Source organism: Rhipicephalus microplus, chromosome 1, assembly GCF_043290135.1.
Source record: "Rhipicephalus microplus isolate Deutch F79 chromosome 1, USDA_Rmic, whole genome shotgun sequence".
Classification (NCBI taxonomy): Eukaryota; Metazoa; Arthropoda; class Arachnida; order Ixodida; family Ixodidae; genus Rhipicephalus; species Rhipicephalus microplus.
In genome coordinates, this window is record NC_134700.1 from 132,114,285 (window position 1) to 132,133,600 (window position 19,316).

The 19,316-nt window shown below is 44.8% G+C and overlaps 1 protein-coding gene across 1 annotated transcript in view; it reads right to left on the reverse strand.

The window, feature by feature from the left end:
* LOC142798508 (uncharacterized) overlaps positions 1 to 19,316 on the reverse strand; it is a 154,574-nt gene that overhangs the window by 15,843 nt on the left and 119,415 nt on the right. The window contains exon 3 of the mRNA XM_075887384.1: positions 6,437 to 6,641. Within this exon, the coding sequence (XP_075743499.1) occupies positions 6,437 to 6,641 (205 nt within the window). The remainder of the gene's footprint in view (positions 1 to 6,436; positions 6,642 to 19,316) is intronic.

Sequence of the window (19,316 nt, forward strand, 5' to 3'; positions counted from 1 at the left end):
TGCAATGTTTGTTTGTCCGCATTAATGAATTTCTGTTCGTCTTCTGTTTCTGACGGCTCAAAACAGCATGCTCTAGATATTCCGGCTCTGCCTTCGGTTTGAACGGCTTGCTTGAAGGAGCAAAAATTCCAACTGCTGATTGTATGCGTTTTTTTTGCAGATGACACAAGGCACGACGATTATCCTTGAAATACATAAGACACCGCTACGAAAGCAAGTTGTTTTTAATTTTGCGTCCACTGACATAGTCACTCACGAGAAAAGTCTCGCTGCAAACGACGGTGGAGGCAGACTTATATTAATAACGAGATTTTCTAGACAAATGTTTTCTGCCACTTTGCACGTAGTTGCTCATTAGCAGGGAAGTAGTGAAATGACACGCCGGCAATCTTTCCAGCCCATGACTTGATGACGGCACACAACAGTACACCATGCATGAGCGCGCTGTGCGAAATCTGCACCAAAACACTAAGCACACATCAAAGTCACTTCGTAACAGTAGATAGGCAACAACGCGAATAATTCAGCAGATCTTACGTACCTGACAATCGACGTTATGCAAAGCATGCGGAGAGAAGGTAACCGTGTTTCAATTTTTTTATGAAGCGACACGTCATGAAATGACGCTAAATAAATGTACAATAGTTGCGCGCACAGACATATGTTCAAGAGTTGCAGATGGTCATATAGCCAGTTGTGTGCACTTACACAACAGTGCCAACTGGAACATGCGTATTAGCAACACCAGAAGCTGATATGAAGCGCTGATGCTCGCGAGAATTTCGGCCATGCACACTGCTACATAAATCAACTTCAGCGCATGGCAACTAACCATAACTGACATTAACCTGACGTGGCGGCTGTATGAAAGGAATACAAATCTAATGTTTATAAAATTGGTTAGGCAGAATGACTACTGCTCACGTTTCACGAAGATTAGGGTGTATTTGATAAGTAGTTCCGAGACTTGGCGTAGCTTTGTGGTACAATGCTTTTTTGCCCCGCAGAGTACTTAAGTTTGATTCCAGCTGGGGCCCTGAGATTAATTCTTTGCATTCGTTGGATCGACGCTACTGGTGGTGGGTATTTTTTTCTTAACGCTCACGCGCTTAAATTTCTCCCGTGTTTTCTCATTGTTGCTGGGTAGATACTAAGTGTCAATCACCTGTGGCACGTATCCTCATACCAGTGGCACATACCCGTCCGTTAGTATGTGCCACTGTCTGGCGGGAAGTGTTTCACGACGTGCGTAACGGGATTGTGACATTATTATTGTCTTGACCAGCGCGTCACAATGGTCAAACCATCTTACTCTCTCATGCTAATTTTCGCTCACGCCAAGTTATGAAAGTGACCACGAGAGCACCCAAACGTAAGCGGCTTGATAGATAAGTACATACGCTTAATGTCGTTGAAGTTCGCTCAGAAATGCTTCGCATTTTAAATACGTCGTAAATGCTGTAACACCACTTTTAATGGTTTCCACAAATGTGAAAGCACACGTATACGTACGTACGCAAACCTTAACGCATAGGGAGCTAAAGCTTAAAAAAGGAAACACGTGTTCTGGTTACTCTGTAAGAGCAATTTAGTATACCGGTAACACGGTAAAGTAAAGAAGTAAACGTAGAAGCTAGAAGACCCTTATGTGCTCTACATGCGGAAATGAAACAAAAAGCGCTACGAGTGTGATGTTCACATACAGAATAGTTCCGCTTAAATCTTAGAAACACATAGCTTCAAGAAATTGAACGTGAATGCTAGAGGAATGTTAAATAAGGTCAATGTTATCGAAGCACTGACTATAGAACATAAGCAGGCCAGTATGATGATTACGGAGACAATGCTTCATAACAATATATTAGTGAAAGAACTCCCAAGTATGAGGTTTTATGGGGTTATTAAAGACCGGATTAGCAGAAGGCAGGAGTTGCACGGCTAATTCGTGCCAATATTAAGTTTGTTGTACTTTCCATTTCTGCAATAGTGAGAGGGTGTGGATTCAGGCAGGTTTTATTAATTGTGTCATTTATATAGGTATTATATACAGTCGACCAAATACATAAACCCAAGTTCTTTCTAGTCTCCAGTGCTTCATGAATCACAATATGCAAGATGATGATGATATAGTTCAGGCGACTTCAACCTACGTGAAATAAACGAAAGCGGCAACTTTCTTGGAGCAGCAGAAACTTCAAACTGGAAATACCTGACTTAATTTGTTTCTTGTTTCTTTAGGCCCCCTGGTGAGCGACTATTCAAGGGTTAATGCGCGTACTTTATCTATCCTCAATCATTTTTTGTCTGATCAGTTGTTGTCTTTTGTACTGGCTTTTGAGATCACGGATAATACCTCGAATCATAAGCCTGCAGTGTTGTCTTTAAATATTTCAATCCCTGCTGTCAACCATTCACAAAGTATGTTTTAAACTTTGCCCGAGCTTATAACCTCGAAGTTCTGAAATTGTTAGAGGGTTCTGATAAGAGCTTCTGTCAGCATTTTATGCATAACCAGAGCTCGGATCGTTTATGGAAAAACTATTGTAACTTCGTAATGTCTTGGATTGTCTTCATACGAAACCGTCTCAAGAAATCTACTAATACAAGAGCTTGGATATCAAGATAAATAATACGCTTCAATAGAGAAATAAAATGAAAAAGTAAGAAGTTCGGAACAATTTGTTGTTCAGAATCAACTAGCCATTTGACATCTTGATGGATCTTAATTACCCCTGAAAAAGTTCAAAAGATGCTATCACGGTTCTATAATATATGGAAGCTTTGAAAAAGGTCTGGAAACGTGTCAATACATAAATCAAAGCTCATTGAGTCAGTCTACGGAGGGTCCTCTCGCCTATAGAGTAAACGAATATTTTGCATAAGAATTTACGGGTGATAGTCGCATCTTGCCGAACAATGAATGACCAATAAACAGGCCACCATTGACTGACGTCTAAACTTCTGAACCACGTGTTCCTAATTATTTGCTCAGTTTGAACACCAAAAAAGCCCGGAGCACGATGGCTAACCAAATGAGTTTTTATGCTAAGAAGCTGATTAAGATCCGAAATACCTCGCATTATTGTTGAGGGCTCCCCTTATTCGAGGTTTTTTACCAAAGCAGTAAGAGAAAGCTGATGCGGTTTTCGTTCGTAAAAGCGGCTGTCCTGAAAATGTAGCAAACTATCGGCCTCTTTCAATCACTACCACTTATTCAAATCTGCATGAACGTTATAGTTTCAAAACATCTGTTAGGCTATATAAATGAGCATAATTTATTATCCAACTACCAATATACTTTTCGGCAAGGTTTCTCTACGAAGTCACAGCTCATAAAATTAGTCCCTGATCTTTAAAAAACTCTCGTCTGCAGACGAATATGATTTTCATGGACATCGAGAAAGGTTTCGACAATTTGTCTCACTGTAAACTACAGTAAACGTCCTGTTTTGTTCCCAGATGATATCGTTACAAACTAGCTTTCATGTACTTTGCATGCTCCTGAGCAATATGTTGAATTTTCTGGCACTAAGTTTCAAGATTGAGCTGTAGAGTCAGGAGTGGCCTATGGTGGTGTGCTGGTCCCACTTCCGTTCCTTTTATATACAAAGGAACTCCCGGATGAAACAGACATTTGTACCAGTCTCTGTGCAGACGATTGAATCATACGAAGTTTTAATGGCACTATAGTGGATCAGGTAAAATTGCTAGAGAACTTTAAAAAAATAAAGAAATGGTGTATAAATAACAACTTGAGTAATTATCGTTACTTATGATAGTTTTCTGTTAAAGTTGCTTCGTTTGAACTAACCCTATTAATAATTGTGAACTTTAAGAAGCTTAGAATTATAAGTACTTTGGTTTGATTTTTACAACTGAGCTTCACTTGAATTATCACATAGTGTGTGCGAAAGCCAACAAGTTTATTAATTGTCTTAGGTCACATTTGCCGTTCGCTATATTAAAAAGAAAATGTTTTCCTTGCAACACACTTCCCTGAATAATAATAGACTAATAAAAATTATCTGGAATTAAAATATGAAAAAAAGAATAAGGATCTAGCAGACCGGTTTATATTTATTAAATATCAATGGACAGATTCGCCGTCACAGATGTGTCTACTAGCGGAGCTATCCACGAATCAGGCATGGACTAAATACAATACATTTAAATTCCTTTACACAATTATTGATGATCGTAGTTAGCATTGGGCAACAATTAACAGCGTGTTGTGTGCAGCGTAATCAATATGGTTGATGCAGAGCGCGTAGCAGCTCCCGTCCCGTCAACTAATGAAGCTGATCGGTTCCACGAAGGCGAACGCGGAATACCCAAGCACGGAAAGGAAAGGAGACTTCTTCGTTCACACAGTTCACTAGCGGAGCGGTCAAGGTCTCTCTCGTCTGGGGCTAGAGAAGGGGAAAACTTACTCGGAAGAGCGTCTTGCAAGAAGCAAGCCAGGCGCCACCGTCGGAGTTGTTGTTGGCATCCCCGTGTGTTGAAAATGCCGCGGGGACGCGACCGCTGGACTGACCATGGTTGCCGCATGAAGACGAGCATAACCTCCCCCGCTGTGCGCTACTACCGAGTGTTGTTAGGATGGCGGGGCGCCTCGCTTTCGCATGCACACCTGGTAAGCGCAGAGAGCCCAACGGTGTACTCACTGCTGTTAAGAAGGCTTCTACGAAGCAGCATTTAATGAGAGTGCTGCGGGGCTCGAGCGTGAGAATGTCTACCGACAGAGGTCGGCCTGGTATGAGAGAGAGTGTGACACGCGGAAAACCTATCCCCTCTCGTGTTGTACTTCATAACTTGATATTCACCAATGCAGTGCCTCTTATGAAAGTGGTTTTGCGATTAATTGTGGTGATCCGAGCCTACACGTATGATTGGCTTGTGTCGATAGCCTTTGTTCAACCGAAGGTTGAAAAGAGGATGTATGAATGCGAAAAAGAGTGTGGAGGTTCGGGCTTGGACTCGGGCAGACGCATGAGGCTGCGATAAAGCGTCTCTTCACCGGACTAGGGCTCTTCCTTCGCGTTGCCACCGTGCACTCGAGTCATCAAGCGGACCCATTCGGAACCTGAAACATCTTCCTTCCTTAGCTACTGTAGCAGCTAGTCGACGAGGATGAAATTAACTATCGTATTCACATAAAAAATGCTGGCTATCTTGATATCCTTCATAGTAAAACGTCTAGGCACTGCACAGTCCTCCAGCATTAGTGTTTTCTTTCCACTGCGAAGTTTGGGTTCTGGCAATAGGCAGCACGCAGGTCGGCAGCGCACAGGACGCAATTAGTTATCTTTGTTCCACTCAGTATCTCCTCCAGAGTGACAGTACAACGACGCTGATGAAAATAGGCACGCGCAGGGATCCCCTTCAGGGGGAGGGGGGGTGAACGTTCATCGCAGTGCACCCCTTTCCTATTGTTTCGTTATATAGGGCTGACTTTGCGCCCGCTTCTCGCTACCTTCTACCCTGCCCACGCCTACGCTTCCCATCATCTACTTCTCCGAGTAAGCTTTTCTCTCGATCTCTGGAGACATGAACTTAAGAATGCATACTACCAATACTGCGATGCCTACTACCAATACGTTGCCGTAAATGTCAACGACGACAATGACGGCGACGATTGCGCATGGTATACACAATGATACCGCTCATGTACTCATAACGTATTTGCATCCAAGTGATCATCTCAAATGAAGTAATCACAAGTATTGCAACTGAGCGAAATTTAATGTTTTGACAAGTACCGCACGCAGCATTGCGCTACGTGTATAGCATTGGCTGGGCACAGCCGGATATTTCTCGGCATCTAGAGTTGCGTAATATATAGATTTAGAATAGGGGCCCCAAAGCCCTTTGCGTATGCATGCTTTTGTGTAAAGATAGAGCATAGAGTTTTTGAATAGGGTCTGCGGCGCTTTGGATATACTCTCCAATCGCTTGGTCATGTCATTTCAGCGGGTGCCATCACGTTTGTCGGACGAAAAGCTTTTAGGGCAGGATTTGGGGCCTTTATTTCGAAATGCCTATTACGAAAGCCGAGAGATGTCTGTAATTTGAGATATAGAGTCCCCAACCCAAAAGCCAAGCGTGGTTTGAAATTCGCGCATGCGCCGTGGCTTTTGCGCTCTTTCTTTGTGGACCCCGAAGTGTTGGTGCCCCTTTTAAAAAACTTCCTAACGTTGGATCTGTAAGGGCGCTCATTGAACGATAGCGTTGACGCCAAACGGAAGGACCACCAGTCGCTCTTGTGGTAAGCTTGTGCACACATGTAGCGCACACAAGCATCGCGACATACAGAGAGCCCCGCTAGATGGTGCTTGAAAGGATGCCACAGTGTAACGTGACTGTTCACTGCAGAGCCTTTGCTAAGGTCGGCGAATAGCAAGGAAATCGCGACGCAACTGATGAACGTGCTACTCACTTGAAAGTATTTCGTGTCCGTCAGACGAACAGCAGGCGAATAGAAATCTCCTGGCGAAACCTTCACATCAATGACAGTCGTGTTTTCGATGTTCTTGGAAGTCTCGTCACTGTACACGGAATGACACTTTCCTTCTTTGTCTACCAGGGCACGGTTATGCCATTTCTTCGTGCCCCCTTCCCAATAAACTTCCAAACTAGTTGGCCTGGAAAAAGAAAAGAGCTCTCATTATCCTCGTAGTGACAAATTCGGGCTGTACGGCATTACTTTTTCTGAACTATACGTAATGACTTCAGCAAGGCTAAGCTAATCAGAATAAAAGCGAATGCGCTTCCTTTAGGTCAGATCTGTTAGAAGCACACGCTGCAAGCAGCCGGTGGAGCTCCTGGGCTACGCCTTTTCGTGTTCCCTAACATAAACATTGACACTGTACATACGAATACCAACTTCTTGACCCGATATTTGGCGTTCTTAAAAAATGGCAGCATATCCACGGAGTGAATGATAAAGAGTGGGGTCAAGAATTCGTCCGCCCATTCGTTCTCGCTTCCGTCCATCGATGCGTCCGTCAGAGTGACCGTCCATGCGTCCATCAGCCCATCCGTGCGTGAGTCTGTTCGTGCGTCCGTCCCTGCGTTCGTCCATGCAGCCGCCCCCACGTCCGTTTATGCGTCCATCCATGCATCTGTCTATGTGTCCGTTCGTCCGTCTATTCAACACTCCAAGTACCACCATCTCGCAGCTTTTCATATATTCCCCATATAGAAGCACCGCCATCCAATGAACATTCCAAGGACTAAACGAGAGGTGGCACACGCACACTTTCTTACGGCTTGCGCTTCGGGTCCACTTCCCACCGTTACCCACCTCGAGCTCATGGTATATACTAGTTCACTGTATTCATGGCACTACGGCCGAATGCTCGCTAAACCTTTCGAAAACCAAGAAGGTTATGCCCAGCGAGTATGACGTAGCAAACTTTTTCAGTCAGATAGTGCTCAATGTACATGCCAATGGCTGCTAATGGGAAATGAGAGGCGGAGAATTTGGCTTTTACTTTCTTACGGCTTGCGCTTCGTATCTACTTCCCATTTTTAACCACCTCGAGTTCATTCATGGTATATACAAGTTCATTGTATTCATGGCACTGCGGCTCAACGCTCGCTAAACCTTTCTAAAGCTAAGGAGGTTACACCCAGCGAGTATAACGTAGCAACCATTTCTTGTCAGATAGTGCTCAATGTACATGCCAATGGCTGCTAATGGTAATCGCAGCCTGCGCGTTAACTAAAAGCCGAATGCTCCTGTATCTCATTCCCCATTAGCAGCCATTGACATGTACATTGAGCACTAGTTTTTATTGTTCAACAACGCACAGAAGAAGTCTCTCACCGGCATCACCTTGGAGGTCAAAATGTTATGCTTGGTACATACTACAAGGGACGAACAGGTGCCGCTATAAGGAGTTTCGCCCCTAAAACGAAGAGTCGATTGTAAAATTACCGGATTAGCCACTAAAGAAACGCTGTACCATAATATACCAGGTGGTGAGTGGTTGTAAGGAAGAGGAAAAAGGCACCTAATTTCTGTTTGCCTCAGGGGCGACATGGCGCAGTGCCTTATAGGGGTGGGGGAAGGAGGGATAAAAAGAAAAGAAGGAAATATATGAAGAAATAAAGAGGCAAGCGACGGAAAATAGAAGGAAAGAGGAAAGTGGGGATCCGGTCGAAGCCGTCCAAGGGCGGGGCACCACGATGCGAGAGCTGCACGGCGTCAGGAGACCGCGGAGGGCGAACCAGTCGGCGTGAGCTACGCTGGCGTCGGAGATCGCAAGGGCTCGACCGTTCAGCCTGAAATCCTCCGAGCGAATCCCAATATACCACGGCAGGCTGGTATACTATCGTCATTTGTTGAAGAGATCACGTAAGCGCATGACCGATGTTCGGCGGCGACTGCCTAAAACACTATCAGTCGACGGATGAACAAAGCGCATCCGCATTTTTGGTGGTGCCACCCGTCATCAGGCTAAAGCGGGATCATTATACAGCAGCGCTTGTCCAAGGGTCATTAATCGTTGTTTTGTTTGCCAATAGATGCTGCCAAAAGTGCATACGCTTTCTTTAGCCGTCGCATAATGGTGGTGTAGGCAGTCGCAGAGGTTAAGCCCCGTGCTCGCGTATTCCGTTTCATGAAGGATGGCAGTGTACAGTCGCGGCCACGTCTGTGTAGAGCACACGCGCTGTTGGTTTTCGCTCTGCAGCGCGAAAACTTGAGGCAGTATCGGGATCTGACATGTTCAGGTTGACAATTAGGACACGCATTCTCCTGTTACGACACTTCAGAGCCCGAAACCCTTTCAAGGTTTCAACCCGCAAAGCGAAAACCGGCTTCTCGCGCGCTCCACACAGATGTGGCCGCGGCTGAACGTGTTACAGAAAATAAGTCGGCGATTACAAATACTTCTTTCAAAACTTGATGGATTACTGTAGTCAACTGCAGCCCCTGAACAGTAACTAAGCAATTACGAAAATACAATCACTTACGTTTTGTGTTGCCTCCCTTCAAAATTTTACTGTGTTATCACAATAATAACGTTTAAGTCAAACTGAGGCTAACATGGCGGATAGATAGAAGGCTGTAAGCTTACGTAAAGGCCGTGATGGCTGCTCTGAGGTAAATTATAGGCTGTTACAAGTTTTAACATTCAAAATAAATTTTAGGTGCGGATCACTTTAGAACACCTGGCTCTAGTATACGCTGTAGAAGACGCAATGCGATTGATTCATATGTGAGGCTTAACGTCCCAAAACCATCATAGGATTATGAGAGACGCCGTAGTGGAGGGCTCCAAAAAGTTTGACCACCTGGGGTTCTTCAACGTGCACCAAATCCGAGCACACGGGCCTACAACATTTCTGCCTCCATCGGAAATGCAACCGCAACAGCCGGGATCCATTCCCGCGACCTACGGGTCAGCAGCCGAGTACCTTAGCCACTAGACCACTGCGGCAGGGCAATTCACATTGCGTAACGCAGGCGAAATCACACATAGCATAGCCAAAACAAACATACGCATCAGGCGCTCATACCAAGAAGTGTTATTGACGCATGTCGTGCCTATAAAGTTAATTAATTATTTATTTATTGGTTTATTTCTTTATATTCTATACGAATTTATTTTGGCAGCTGCTTCACTCGAAGCATTCTTAGAGGGGTTCAAGATTATGCATGCAAACAAAATGGAGGAGCGATGAATGACAATGGAACTGAGTATTTAAAAGTTGGCGAAACTCACAGTCTGTCACTTCGGGGTATACCCGCAGCCACCCTTTCCTTTCCCGTTACCAACAGTTTTTTTTTCTTTAAGAAGTATTACTTCAGCACGTACCCAGTTATTATGATACGCCACGCTATCTAATTACGCCTAGTTCAAAGATCTTTAATCAAAAACAAAGTAACAGCGCAGACGCCTATACACTACACTTTAGGAAGACCACCATGCTACGTTTTTGTTGTACATATTCCCTCTTCCTGTCACCATCATCGCGTTTATCACGTTCTTCTTCGGTTCTTTTTTCCCTTTTGCTGAGTAGCAGGTTAGAAAGTTCAAGCTCAGGCCTACCTCTCAGCCTTCTAACTGCTTTGTTATCTCTCTCTATCCAACAGTAGATCATGGCCTTTTTTTCCTGTAATTTTGGACTCTCTATCCTGTGCTAATAGTTGCACAGGTGATGTTGCATTTGTACCCTCGGTTGCGGTTTCTCTACATGTCCTCAATCTGCAACCTTAATGGCGAGTCCATTACCATGACATTTCTTCCCGCCATGCGACACATAAAAAGATGCAAAATTTCCGGAAATATTGCTCAATCGAAAAAAACCTGTTTTATTCACGTTTGTGTTCTGAAATTTAAAAATTAAAAAGAACAACTTTTTCAGCGTATGCCAATATGTTTACTGCCTTGTGTCAAACGAAGCAACTTATGTATATATTAGAAATTAAATGCGTTCTCTTTTTTCACAAACGAATAAGACAGTTAGAGATTGAAGCCATGTCAGGAGTAATTGGTTGATTTGTGGGGTGTTACGTCCCAAAACTGCCAGGCAGGTCAGAAGTACCAACCCAAACTGATTCAGGTATCAGTGAATGGGTATGGCTTCCTAGAAATTTTACGGCAGTTCAAATAAAGAACACAGAATTGTCTTTTTGTCGGGGATTTGACTATGAAGACATTGACCAGAATGGTAACAAAACGAAGTTGAAAGTTTTATTCACGTTCGGTATCACTCGCTTCATCCGTAGCTTTCTTCATCTATCAAGATGTCGCATTGAGAAAAACGTAGTTGCTATTGTAGCACCAACAGACAGCGGGAACCCATTTCCCGCCAATGGTCTGTCTGACCGAGAATTGAATTCACATGTCCGAAATCGGCTCAACAATTGCAGATTATGCTTGCACTCGGTTTTGCAAGCAAACTTTTACCACAGGTTGTAGAAGTGTATGAAGGAAAGTTAAAATTGAGCAATAACGGGTACCAAAACGCCAGAAACTGCCCGCTACATGATAAAACCCGAACGACAAAGATACTCAAGCTAAGCTGACGCTCGAGCTCACTTTTTGTGATGTTGATGGTGAGTGGTTAGCCATCGTTTAGTGTTTTGGTTTCATGTACGACGATTTGGTTTCGCGTTCAACGCTGGTATTGCCTGAGTTTAATTTGTGGGCGTTTTACCCCACGGAAATTCTGACCAATATTTCCAGTGGCACAAACAACAGCTTTAGGATCGAAGCTTCTTACGGCTTGGGTCTGCCGTTCCTCCGTATGTATGTATGTATGTATGTATGTATGTATGTATGTATGTATGTATGTATGTATGTATGTATGTATGTATGTATGTATGTATGTATGTATGTATGTATGTATGTATGTAACCACAGGTGGCCCATACCCGCTCTAGAGCGGGTATATGCCACAGGGGTTGTTAAATGGGAGAGGGTGGCACCTGGAGTGTTCACTAGATGGACGCGCGGACGGGCGGACAGACAGACTAGCAGACGGACGGACGGGTGGATCAACGCGCGAACGTACGGACGGATGGACGCACGAATGGACAGAAAGACGGATGGACGGACTCACGAACGGACGAAAAGACTGACGGATGGATGCATGAATTGAGGCACGGATGGTCGCACGGACAAACGGAAGCATGGACGGGCTGACGGACGCCTCGCCCAACTCATCATCAGTCACTCCGTGGATATGCTATGATTTTTCAAAGACGATAGCCTTTCTTGGAGACCTTCGACGCGAAAATTTTGATCTGTCAGTACATTTGTCTGTTTGTCCACTCCTAACGGCATCGGGTACTTGAAACGGCCGACCCTATCCGCAGCGCCCACCAATGTTGCTCAACATTCAGCGTTCATACTTGTGCAATTGTCATTTAAAAAGCAATCATTGCGCATGTCTGGGGCACCACAACAATACGTATATATCCTGCACGTGCGTCTTTTACTAGAGAAAGGCATACATAAGTAGTTTTGATGACCATAGCGCTTATCACGCTGCGCTGATAACGCTTGCATGAATGGGCGAGTGTTTCCAATGCTTTGCTGAGACGAAACGGTGGTGGCACCTACCCGTCGCATTGTGTTCTGCACCTTATCACCTCTGAGACGGGCGCGCACATCCGTCTCATAGCCACGCGCTTCGTTTTCCAAGTAAACTGCCAGATGGCACTCATGTCTCAAGTGTGACGTGACTTGATGCGATCGTTCGCCTCCGCTGTACGCTCGAGACACTCAAACGAAGCGCCTCCAGAATATAATTCACCTATTTTCCTGCGCAGTACATCAAATAAATGTTTTGTTCACTCTCTCTACACGCAAGACTATGCTCTTTGGACGACATTTGCAGAATAGTATGCAGATACGGGGCCAATTTGTTTGTCTGGAATTTTCCCATGTTTTCTTTTCGCACTTTGTGGGTATGCTTTCTGTGCGTTGGTTCAGCGCGATAACCAAATTTTGTTTAGCATTCTGGGTACTAAAAGAAAGCCCTTTTACGAAAAAGGGCATGTAAGTGTGCCATATTGGAGGCACCGGTTCGGCGTTTCTACTTCTTCGTTGTTTTTCAGGGCTATGACTTAAACTTGAATTGTTGTTCCTGTCATGCTATTTGTCTGTCGTTATACTGGTCGTGTTCAAAATTCATTTCCATTCGAAAATATAATCTTTGACGTGGCTGTAGCAGTCGTCAAATTGAAGTGCGAGATTGTTGTGTTTTGATGATTGATATGTGGGATTTAACGTCCCAAAACCACTATATGATTAAGAGAGACGCCGCTGTGGAGGGCTCCGGAAATTTCGACCACCTGGGGTTCTTTAACGTGCACCCAAATCTGAGCACACGGGCCTACAGCATTTCCGCCTCCATCGTAAATTCAGCCGCCGCAGCCGGGATTTGAACCCGCGACCTGTGGGTCAGCAGCCGAGTACCTTAGCCACTAGACCACCACGGCGGGGCAAGAGATTGTTGTGTTTAGAAAGAACCACTGCTTATAAATGCAGGTGACTCGAGTGAGACTTTTCTTTACAATGGTGAAAGTTAGCGTACAAACAGAAAGATATGAATACCGACTTCATGACTATAGCAGCACACTTCACTAGTCTCCTACGGCACATCTTGTTGCTAATTAGGAAAAATTCCAATACAGTATGCCTGACAGCACCAAGCCTGTTCAGGCTTGGCGGTTCTTTTTGTTTCTTACTGGCAATTTCACTTTCTTTCGTAGGCCCAGGTTCAAGGACAGAAATTTGTAAGCCTGTTGAGAATAAAATATCTCGTTGTCAAAAAAAATGGAAGAAATGCACATTGTGGCAGCAGTTTTATTACCCCTCTGTAGCTTACGTGCTTTCCAGTAACAAGTCTTTTCAAGACGGTCACACTTGTTTCAGGCACCAACGGTCACACTTGTTTCAGGCGCCGCATGTCTTTTTCGCGTTGGTCGCAAAAGTGATGCGGTTTTCTTTCCATTGGGCCTAGTGGGAACCTCTGGCATGGTTGATACGCCAAAAAATTTTGAATGTGGTGTACTTAAGGCGTTCGCCAAGTGCTGTAGACTGCATACATACACCGTAGGCTACCTAAAAAGGTTACAACCTTTTGATCTGATCGAATTACCTCATGTGCAGTTTAGTGAAGTGATTCGTCGAGATCACAAACAGTTTGTGCAGCAGCTTCCTTTCTACCCCGAATACGTGCTCTTCTATTGTGACAAAATATTACTATCATGTATATTGACTTGCTTTCATCTCGCGCCTTAGATGTGCTAAGAGGATGACGCTGCACAAGTGAAGGCGAAAAAATTGTGTCCACCACCGCCCCGCTCAATTTGGCTTTTTAAAGGACAAAGCAGGCCACACCGTAGATCTTCTGTATGTTTCTCTCAGCTGTATATGAATGTGTATGAAGTGGTTCGCATAGATACACAAGGTGCTTACTACGGCAATTCCAACAACTCCACTGTTTAGCTGCTTCTAGTTCTATTTCCGCGCCTCTCCTTGTCGTCCCCATCCGTTACGGAACGAGTCGAGGCACCACCTCCTCTATTTTTTAGGGCGTAGGCCGTGACCAGGCCGAACGCTCTCCTCGGGCCGTCGAGCACGCACTCCGCTCGCCGATGCCGCGAGATGGCACTGCGCGAGTTTACTATACGTGAAGGGGTTCAGTTCAGGCCAGAAGTTCAGTTCGGGCTGTCACAGTGGATGGACGTATTTTTCGAGCGCTCCGGATCGACTGCGCCGATAAGTGTTTTTGCATGTTTTGAGCTTGTATTTATAATTATAAGGCAGCGGTTGAAATCTTTGTAGCACTAGTTTTATGGTACGGCTTTTTCGGGGGCCAGTCACCAGGTATCTATTAGTTAGTGCGGGTGTGTGTGTTTGAAATTTTTTTTTTTCTTTTGCCACCCCGTGGGGGAGGTGCGCGTACATTGAACACGCAAATTTTTGTAGTAGAGCTTAGACTTTCTTTTTTTTCGTAGTGCACGGCTCGAGTTTAGTCATTATCGAGTATAGGGACAATTGGTGTCAGAAAGACATGGTTAAAAAGACTGTAAAGTGTTCAGGATGTGGAGTGGGTTTGAAAGTGGACTCAAGTGTAGAAGCAGATAGAGAAGAGGCTGACGCGAAGTGTAGGCAATGTGAGGTCGAGGAAAAAATGGAGAAAATGATGGTTGCCCAAAGCGAACTGCTGGTGAGAATCGATGAGCTCGAGACTGCGTTGGCGACATAGCAAGAGAAAACGAGGGCAATGGGAGAAAGACTGAAGTCCATCGAGGAAGCACTAGCGAAGCTAAACAAAGAAGCGGCCTACGGAGAGAACAGTAGAGAACCGGCAACCAGAACGGTGGAGAAGTGAGAACAAGCAAGTTTGGAAAAAAACAGGTTTAGCAGGTTCAACTGTCGCAAGGCGCAGCTTCAGCGAAGTAGTAGTGGAGCTGCGAGGGGGAAAAGCAGCCGGCGTCACAGGTGCAAGCAACCCCCAGGTGCAGGACGCTCCAGCTGAAAAGTCACAGCATGTGATAATAGCCAGGGACTCGAATTTAAATCGATGCACAGAAGCCATCAAAGAGAGGGTAAGAGGTGACAAGAGGGTTGCAGTAGTGGCGTTCCCAGGACGCAAGCTTGAAGCAGTCATGAGGCAAGCGAGCGCAAAACTCAAAACTACATCTGATAGACGAAACCTTGTGATAATTTCAGGCGGTTTAAACGATGTCTTAAATGAAGATACAGCAGGACTAGCAGCCACACTGGCGAAAGTTGTCGACGACATGCGCGCCACTTCTCCTAAGGTACAGGTAGTGATATGCACGATACCGGAGGTGCCGGTTCGTGATAGCAACCTGCAAAGAGCGGTTGTCAACGCAAACCGAGAGATATGGCGGATGAGTCGAGAGAAAGGCTTTGAGGTGGTGGAAATAAACAGAGAGGTGCATAGGTGGGGTGGTTTTCAACGAGACAGAATTCACTTCGATGGGCGACTAGGTCATGAGGTGGGTTGGCGACTTGCAGGACGCGCAGTAGCTTTTTGGGGGGCAAGCGAGGTCTTCGGGGTGCAGGATAGCTAGTAACGAGGAAAACAACCAGGGAGACTCTTCGACAGGTGTTATGGACAAATACAATTCCAAAGTGGCACCAGTATCTAAGATAAGTAGAGTCCGGGGCAGAAATAGACGTAGTCACGAGCGCCGAGCCCATTCAGGCATAGAGTATATTAACATGCATTTTGGCAGGAACAGGTTGAAGTGGGAAGAGATAGAAGAACAGCTGAGGGAAGAGAGGCCGATGGTATACGGTTTTGTAGAAACACATCTCAGGGACATGGAACAACCTCCGAACCATCCGGACTATGCGTGGGAATATTGTAATAGAACAGAAGGCAGCAGAAAGGGGGGTGGTATTGGGGCATTCATTCATAAAGCACAGACTGGTAAAGGGTCAAGCAGGAGTGCAAGGAACATTTATGGCTAAAAGGGAAGGTGGCAGGTCAAATGACACTCCTTGGTTTCGTGTACTTGTGGACGGGAGCAAAAGCCACAGAGGAAAACCTGACAATGGTAGAGTGTATATCAAAGGACATTCAGGAGTTAGGAAGAGAGTGCGAGATAATTATACTAGGAGATATGAATGCGCACATAGAAGATATAGATGGGTTACTGACCCGACAGGCAAAATAATCATGGATATGTGTGAAAGGCTTGATTTGATCATTTTCAACAGTACCGAGAAGTGTGAAGGGCGAATAACATGGGAGGTAGGAAGGCTGCAGTCGACGATAGAATATGCACTGATGTCAAATAGAATGTATGATAAGCTCAGGGGAATGAACATAGATGAAGGTGGCTCCAGAAGTCTGGGTAGTGATCACAAACGTATCAAGCTATGTTTTGGAAGAGCAGTGAAAGTGGGAAAGAGGCAAGATGAGCAACTACAGGAAAATTTTTATTCAGAAAAGCAAATTGAAATAGCCACTAAACAAATTGAGAAAGTAATCACGGAGGATAATAAGACAGTGTGGACATACATGAATCTAATTAGACTCTTTGAGCTAGAGCTTGCTAAGACGCGTAACAAGTCACCCCAGAAAAGAAGACACAAACCCAAAAGTTATTGGGATGAGGAAGTTAAGAGAGCCATAGCAAAACGTCAGGAAGCCTCTACGGAACACAGACATGCTAAGCAGCGGTGTGAACCGACAGATGATGTTGAAAGAAAATGGGAAACCTTTCTAAGCTGTAGAAGGGCTGCATCCTTTCTGATCAATGAAAAGATTAGAAGAAAGGGAGCTCAGTGGCTGGCAGAAGTACATAAAAAAGATAGGAAGGCAGCTGCGAAATTTTGGAGCCATCTAAACTCCCTAAGAAATGAGACGAGCCCAGAGCAGAGTTTTATAACTACAGCCCAAGGTGCCAGGCTGGAAGGGGACGAAGCTATTGAATATATAAGAGCAAGGGTGACAGAAAAATTTCAACAAAGTACTTTATGCACCACAATAGACAAGGACGAATCAAGTGGTGCAATGGCTCCATTTTCACAACGAGAGTGGGAAAGGGCTGAGAAAAGGGTTCCTAGTAGTACATCAACAGGCCCAGATGGCATTCCAATTAGGCTGATAAAGACATTAGGTTCGAAGTCTAAGCAGGCTTTGAGAGAGACAGTGAGCAAAATAATAATCGATGGTGAAGTTCCCGATGATTGGAAACTTAGCAGGATGAGCATGATCTATAAAGAAAAGGGGGACAAAGCTGACATAAACAACTACCGCCCTATAACAGTGACATCAGTGGTCTACAGGCTGGCGATGCAGATTATAAAGGAAAGACTGCAGGCATGGATAGAAGATGAGGGGGTGCTGGGGGAACTGCAGAATGGGTTTCGTAAACACAGGACGTTGGAAGACAATCTGTTCTCACTGACGCAGTGCATCGAAATAGCAGAAAAGAAACACAGGCCTCTGTGGCTAGCATTCTTGGATATCAAGGGAGCGTACGATAGCGTGGTTCAAGAGGAATTGTGGGGAATACTGGACACACACTAGGCGTGGAACATGTAGTCACTAATCTTTTAAAGGGTATCTATAAAGGTAACAAGGTAGTTATAAAGTGGGAAAAACAGGTATCCAAGCCTGCAGAGGTAAAACGGGGGCTTACACAGGGGTGCCCCCTGTCACCCTTATTATTCATGATGTACCTACTAGGATTAGAGGCAAAATTAGAGGGAAGTGGGCTGGGCTTCAACCTCTCTCTAGTCAAACAAGGAAAACTTACCGATCAGGCACTACCAGCATTAATGTACGCAGATGATATAGTGCTAATGGCCAACAACAAGGAACATTTGCAGAGATTGATGGAAATCTGCGGCAATGAGGGAGATAAGTTAGATTTTAGATTCAGTAAGGAAAAATCAGCAGTCATGATTCAATAACGAAGGTAGTGAGCTAAGGATACAGGACGTCACGCTAGAGATAACAGATAAATACAAATATCTGGGCGTATGAATAAGCAATGGGACCGAGTACCTGAGGGAACACGAAATATACGTGACGACTAAAGGTAACAGGAATGCAGCAGTGATAAAAAATAGGGCACTGTGGAATTGCATAGGTAGGATGTTGTGAGAGGAATATGGAAAGGGGTGATGGTTCCTGGGCTGACGTTCGGCAATCCGGTCCTGTGCATGAGATCAGAAGTTCAAGCAAGATTAGAAATTAAGCAACGCGGAATAGGTAGGCTAGCTTTAGGAGCTCACGGGAATACACCGAATCAGGGAGTACAAGGTGATATGGGATGGACATCATTTGAGGGCAGGGAAGCTAGCAGCAAGATAAAATTTGAGAAGCGATTGAGAGAAATGAATGAGGCGCGTTGGGCTAGGAAGGTTTTCAGCTACTTGTACATAAAGAATGTCGATACAAAATGGAGGAAGCAAACCAGGAAGTTGACTGGTAAATACTTAGAAAACAGCAGGTGGCCAAACCAAAAAGAACTATCGGTTAAGAAGAAAGTGAAGGAAACAGAGACTGACATGTGGAAAATAGGCATGATTAAGAAGTCCGCACTAGAGATCTATCGAACTTTTAAGCAGAAAATCGCCAAAGAAAGGATCTATGATAATACTCGGGGTAGTTCTCTACTGTTTGAGGCAAGGACGGGAGTACTGCGAACCAAGACATATCGGGCCAAATACGAAGGGGTAGACACAGTATGCAGTGCGTGTGGAGAGGAAGAAGAAACTGCCGAACACTTGATAATGTTCTGTAAAGGGCTTCACTCTATAGTTCAGGATGATGGCGCAGAGTTTTTCAAAGCACTGGGGTTTAGGGACCGGGAGGGCAAAATAGACTTTAAGCAAGTAGACTTAACTAGAAGGAGGTTATCTGATTGGTGGCTAAAGTCAAGGCACGAGTAAAAATTAAACTCTTCACTGCAAAGTACGAATCCTCAAACTCACTTTTTAAGGAAAAAATAATTAAATATAGTTTTGAGTTCATTAAGTATGACGGCTTGGTGGCGCTAGCCACCGCCCGATCTAAAGGGTACCGCCATATCCATCGATTCATCCATCCATACAGGAAGCTGGCGCTGAACGGCCGCGCGTGCTCCTAAGGGAGGCTTGCGAAATCGTGTTTTTAAGCGAGTTAATTTGCATTCGTGTTTATTGTTGAGCACGTGCCCCTGTTGTTCAAAATTGTTTAACTTGGTTGTTACATTATGGGAGAACTGCTTTAAAGCATAGGCTTGTCTCATGTAGTCGCGGTATGTCATGCCCTTTATATGCGGCGAGACGAAGGGTGGTGTGGTGTAACGCGGAAGAACA